This window comes from Hippocampus guttulatus, chromosome 2, assembly GCF_054856545.1.
Source record: "Hippocampus guttulatus isolate MCC_2025c chromosome 2, RoL_Hgut_1.0, whole genome shotgun sequence".
Classification (NCBI taxonomy): domain Eukaryota; kingdom Metazoa; phylum Chordata; class Actinopteri; order Syngnathiformes; family Syngnathidae; genus Hippocampus; species Hippocampus guttulatus.
In genome coordinates, this window is record NC_141262.1 from 27,373,616 (window position 1) to 27,379,657 (window position 6,042).

At 47.1% G+C, this 6,042-nt stretch overlaps 1 protein-coding gene across 1 annotated transcript; it reads right to left on the bottom strand.

Annotated features, from left to right (window-relative positions):
- Positions 1–1,009: 1,009 nt before the first annotated feature.
- On the bottom strand, positions 1,010–5,738 carry syt4 (synaptotagmin IV). The gene is made up of 5 exons (XM_086105149.1): positions 5,491–5,738; positions 3,587–4,179; positions 3,006–3,329; positions 2,817–2,937; positions 1,010–2,706 (listed from the first exon to the last, which is right to left on the bottom strand). The coding sequence occupies exons 1-5, from the start codon at positions 5,525–5,527 to the stop codon at positions 2,387–2,389; spliced, it is 1,395 nt and encodes a 464-aa protein (XP_085961275.1). The 5' UTR covers positions 5,528–5,738; the 3' UTR covers positions 1,010–2,386.
- Positions 5,739–6,042: the final 304 nt, after the last annotated feature.

The following is a 6,042-nucleotide window of genomic DNA, read 5'->3' on the forward strand; positions in this document are numbered from 1 at the left end:
TGTTATTCTCGCTTTGACTTCACTCACTCCCACTGAAAGACTCTGTTGCCATGGCAGCAGAGGTAAGGGCCTTGATTGTTTGCAGGCACACATACACACACACACACACACACACACGCACACACACGCACTGATGTCTTCTCGACAACAAAATCATATGTCAAAATATGCTATACATATCACCTGTATAGCTTTCATGCTGTTGCCATGGTGACCAGTATGAATCCTTCCGCAGGGGCCGCCATCGGATGCAGTTCCATTCCATTCTTCGGTACGCTCACATCAACATCACACAAAGACGCGCGGCCTTGCGTCACTGATCAATTGGCGCGTCGAGATTAATCGCGGCCGTCACGGCGGCTTCGTTCGAAGAAGTTCAGGGCTGGCTGGCTGGGGGATATAGAAACTGTCTGATGAAGAGCATTTCCATGATGACTCACCCGCCGCTCAGGACCCAGCGTGCACCAGATTTATGCTGACAGACATGATCAACGGTTTGGGGTTGGCGCACAGGGGACTGCGCTGCTTCCAGGATTTCAATGTGGGTTTAGATTTTTCGTCCAATCACATTTCAGCCTCGATGGGTTGCCATGCGAATCTTATCCGCCCAAGGCCTCAGAACCTTTCAAGCTGTCCGCTGTAACTAAAAACTCCAAAAACAGTGAGACTGTTTCTTCAACCGATCAGGTTGTGAGCTTTGGATGACATCATCATTTTTCCGTCCTCTGAGTGGTTGGACTGAGCAAGCCAAGTTGGACTAGCAAAACACGTCTCAAGTGTTGTGCACATATTTATACGTTTAATAATCAACATATTTTAGGTGGGCCCGTAACAGATGAATTGCCATAATTAATTTCCATTTACTGTATTTCTAGGTGTAAAAATGATTTGAGATGAGAACACGGCTGTGGAATGATTTCAACTTGTATCTCAAAGAACACCTGTCTAGGATAGACGGTTTGTACAATACCAAATGAGTGCAGCAGAGCAGACGAATAAAGATCAAAGCTTTACTTTGACATAATATGATCGGTTTAATTGGAGGGTACTTACATTTTACATTTCATTTCAGCTGTCTTTGTGCTCACAGTCAAGGGGACAAAACATAGACAGTAAACGTTGTAATGTGCACACACAAACGCACACAGGCACGTGCGCAAACATTCTTATACACTACCTAATTTAGGCTTTATGTGAAATAGCACTTTCAAAACATGTTCCACAAGTCCACCTAGAGGAGTGTAAAAAAAAAAAAAAAAAAAAAGCTGAGGAACCAAACCGATGACCATTTGTCCAATCTAATGAATTTCTTTTTTACAGATTTTTGTCCAGCTTTTCATCAAAAGGCAAAACTCCATTGAAAGAGGAAGAAATATAATGTTTGAGCACATGGTTACCATGACAACCTGAATGATGCAACCAAGTGACGTTGGGTAAGTGGATCGTTAAATAAGGTCAAAGCCTTACTTAGCGATACACTTATATATCGCCAACTTTTTTACAATTATTTTTATCATTATTATTATAATTATTATTATGCCCAAATATGGTCAATTTCCTTTTTTGTCTCCATGTTGTCTGTTTTTTTAAAGCATTATCAACCAATGGAATTACAAAACAGTCTGAGTATAAATTGATGATGTGTTTTGAAGGCTTGAATTCTCTGAGAAGTGTTGTAAAACTCTGCCTCTTCCCCCACTCTGAGGGAGCCGCGTAACTTTATGTCGCCTCAAGATTGAAAGTCAGGATGTTTTTTTATTTATTTTTAAGCCGGTAACGAGTAACAATAGCTCGGTCGGATACATTTGAGTAAGTCTGCTTTGATAAAAAAAGAAACGATAGCTGAAATGCTTCAGTTCAAAAGCCAACCACGAAGGTACAAAGAAATGTCCAGATTCATTTTCACCTATTAAACTACTTGGTCAGCTTTATTTACGGCATCACTCAAAGCTTGAAGACATTTAAAAGAGTTCAGGATGCTGATGAACCACAGTTGTTTTTTGTTTGTTTTTTTCAAACATTTCCTTAAAAGTAGGAATTTTGGAGCTGTGAGGATTCCGCCTGACAGCAACAATATGCGAGTTCAGGCAGACACTTTTGGCAGTAGAGTGTATCTATAGTTCTGGTTTTGGCTAACAACAGAATGCAAAAAAAAATAATAAGCGATGCCTTGTAAGTTGAAAAACTACTTACGTTAGGGTACTCGCAAGCCAAGGTACCACTGTAACTTCCAAGATGAGCGAATGATTAAATGATTGATTGACTGATGACATCATGCCCCCTCTCCAACCGTCCAAATGGCTAGCCGGATGCTAAATGGTGCTTTCATCATTCAGTCGCTCTATCGATTGAACCAGATGAGACCTCCAGCACGCATCCTGCCATCTTAATCCTCAGACATGGCGTGCCACTTGGCGATTTGGCGGCGCGGGTGCTCACAGATCTCCCGCCAGTGCTCGCCGGCCGTGCCCGCCGCCGTCGTGCCCATCAGCAGGCGTCCGAGGACCGGTTTCCGGCAGCGGGAGTTGCCCGTGTCCGAGTCCATCAGGAACAGCTCCACGCTGGTGTCTCTCAAGCCTTCGTCGGAGGGCAGGTCGAAGGTGAAGAGCTCGTTGAAGACGGGGTTGGGAGCACACTTCTTCACGTGGGTCTTCTTCTTGCACACCCGCTTCTTCCCATGATACAGGTTGACTTTGACGTACGAATCTATGGAAGGAGCAGGAGAGAAAACCGTTGAAACGTATAACGTGACTCAGCAGAAAGTGGCGCGAACCACATTTACACGTATCAGTAGGACAAAATTGCAGCTACTGTACCCGAGGGTCCGTTGTTGTCATTCTTGGGCAGGTGGCGGGCCTTGAGGACCACCACGGTCAGCGTGTTGGTGGTGGACTGGTAACACAAGGACAGCAGCAGCTCGCCTCGGCCTGATGACCTCTGGGACGATACAAACGTACGGTAAGATCACAGAGTGAAATGTCACATTTTGACTCTCCACTCCTTACCTTGACGTTCCTTTTGATAATCTCCCTGCTCATCAGCACACGGCCCTCGGACAGGTCGATACCCGAAAGCGGCACGAGGGTCTCCCCAATGATCTCATCACGGGAGAATCTATCAAAACTGAGCACCATGAACTGGAGAGACAGTTCCGACACTCTGGGCAGCGGGATCCCATAAAAGCTGAAGGTTTCGTCAAAGGTCGGGTCCAGAGTCTTCCTCAGCACTCGGGTCTTCACTCGGTGCTTCTTCTCCGGTAAGAGGGTGAGCTTGATGTAGGGGTCCGAGGTCAAGGACTGCTCATCAGTTGGGCTCAAGCCATGGGCTTCCTGGAGTCAAATCAAAAACTCAGAGGTTTGTGAAACTCTTAAAAAAACAATCACAACAAATAAGAAACAAAAATAAGGGCTCAAGTCTCGTGCTTTGTGGAACACCAATGAATAAAAACGGGGTTTAAGAATGCACAGGGGTTTGTCAGATGAGGTTATTTTGAAGGCTCGAGACGGAAAGAGCCCTCGTCACCCTCTGAGCTTCCGCATATACTTTGGTATCTCCAACAAAAACCCGATCAGCTGATTTGGCTCACCTGAATGTGGACAATGAAGGCCTTCTTCTCCGGTTGGTACTCCAGAGCAAAGTGGAGGGTGCCGAGCCTCCCTTGTCTCTCGTCCACAGCCGGGGTCGGGGCCTGGCTGGAGATGGCGCTTGAAGGTGAGGGTAGTTCCCGCCGCTCAATCACGCCGGGCTGGGCGAAGCCGGCGTGTGGCGAGGGCAGCTCCAAGTCAGGCGAGCTGCGTACCTTTTGGTGATGAATGGCTTTGCTAGGGAAGTTGCCATTGAGGTCTCGTTGCTCGAAGTCCAGATGCAGCGCCGGTCTGGAGCCGATGGGACTCGACGCCAGCTTGGTACTGGCCATGGGCGTCATGGCGTTGTGGCAGTTGCCATTCACGTCCGTTTTACTGACTTCATTCGTCGTCATGCCAGGGGTGGAGGCAAACTTCTTCTTGCCGCTGAGGCTCTCCGGATAGATGTCCACACCTTTGAGCATGTGGACAAACTTGTACGGGGGCGTCTTCTGGCCTTTGGTGTTTTTGCGCTGGCAGCAGATCCACGCAAAGGCTGACGCGGTGAAGATCAGGCCGAAGACGCTCACCACCGCGACACCTGCTGGGACCGCCACTGGAGAGCGATACAAGGAAGGCGATGAGAAACGGCGTCGAGCTGAACGGAACATCGAGCGACGCAACTGAATGTGACTGAACTAGACAATCGACGCAAATTATAGTTGGCGACTCCCGCACACATACCAATATAATCAATATCATTGATGTGTAGATATTTCCGAGACCATACATATTCATATTGACAAAAAACAAAACAAAACTGAGTTTCGTTGTGATTGTGCGGCTCACTCTTCGCTTCTTGTGCAATGGATTATTCCATCTACTTGATGCCCATGTTTTTAAAGCCGTTGAAATGATGAACTATATCAAATGTCGATTAATGTTCTTATCCATTCCAGCAAAAGTATCGACACGATTCACCGATGCCTGAAAGTGATCAGGAAGCCGGCCATTTCGGTTTGAAGCAGCCATTTTAGAGGAACTCCAGGGCTCGTGTTTTGAAAAACCTCTCACTTGGAATTTCCAACCAAATGAGGACCAATTCGCATCCAGCTTTCAGTTGGACAGATGGGCAAGGCAACAGGGATTTGCCCCGAAAAGGGGGCCCGTTTATTACAGCTCTCGGTTTCAATTGTCAGTCACTAATCCTGCTACAACTAAAGACATCAACGTTCATGTTTTTGGACAGATGTTTTTAAAGACGGAAGCAGGACAAAAACAAAAAGCAGTGTGTTATGTAACACACAATGGGGATTAATGAGTGCCATTGTTCCAGCTAAGGATGAGTCAATCAAATGGAGCTTCTCTTCAAGCCATCATTTTTCAGATTGAATGCCATTTTTCCATGCGTTAACGTGCGACTGGAGAGCTTCTTCTCCGTTGGCGTGACTCAACAGAAGGATGGCGAGGCCCTCTCGATCTTGATGGCTCCATTTTTGCAGGGGGGGTATACATATTTCGCCAGCCAGCAAAGGAAAGACATAGCGGCTGAACAGAATTGACAAACTAATGCAAAGATGTAATTCTGGGCCATGTCCAGATGACTTTCCTATATCTGGAGACTGGGCTGCTTTGAACGTTTGTTGATTAGCTGCCCCGCCCTAATGCGTAGAACGCACAATGAAAGGCCAACAAAAATGGATTCGGTGGCCAGGAGTGAGATGTTTCAGCACGCCAGCTGTGTCGTCTGCTTGACTTCATCGATTTCAGCTCGACAAATGAAAAACACAATCAAGCTCGCATGGTGTATGCGCGACCGATCTATCGAGTCGTCAAACAAAACACTCCAACGTCGCTGCCATTTTGACACTCAAAGTGTTAAACGGTAGTCGGGTGTGGCAAAAGGTTCAAAAGGAAGCAAACTCACCAGGCTGGGCTGCGTCATCCAGCGTCATTGGTGCCATGGTCGCTCTCCGAGGTGCTGAAATCCTTTGTTTTGGTTGGGGTGTTTTTTTTCCTTCCCCTTGGAAGCAGACGTGGGGGGAGCTTGGATTCCACTGAATGAAGATGGAAGTCGATAACTGAAAGCAGGATGAAGAAGGTTGTTGTTTGCTCTCTCCACGCTGCTCTGCCGCTCTCCTCGGAATGTGTGCGCGCGTGTGCGTGTTAGCGTGTGCGTGTGTGTGTGTCCCACAGCCCACCCGCGCCCCCCTTCCCTCATCTCGTCATCCTCCCTCCCTCCCTCCTTCGTCAAGAGCTCGTGGGCGTGCTGACGCAGTGGTGACGGAAGCTGCCTCGCGTTGGTTCGGTCATTGTTTTGGCCCGAGGATTAGTTCGTTACTCCAAAAAATAGCGACTTCGTCCATGTACCTATGCCAGTGACATGTCAAAACAAACAAAAGCAAATGTCATCTTTTTCCACTGAATGGCAGAATTAACCCGTGAATGTAAAATATGGACGTTTCAATAAAGGTTGGGG

What these genes read in the sequence shown, in the direction of transcription:
- syt4 (XM_086105149.1), bottom strand. Translation starts at nt 5,527, where the DNA reads ATGGCACCAATGACGCTGGATGACGCAGCCCAGCCTG. An exon ending in TTATCAAAAGGAACGTCAAG is followed by an intron (nt 2,938 to 3,005) that starts GTAAGGAGTGGA and finishes GTATCGTCCCAG; the next exon opens with AGGTCATCAGGCCGAGGCGA. An exon ending in TGACAACAACGGACCCTCGG is followed by an intron (nt 2,707 to 2,816) that starts GTACAGTAGCTG and finishes CTCCTTCCATAG; the next exon opens with ATTCGTACGTCAAAGTCAAC.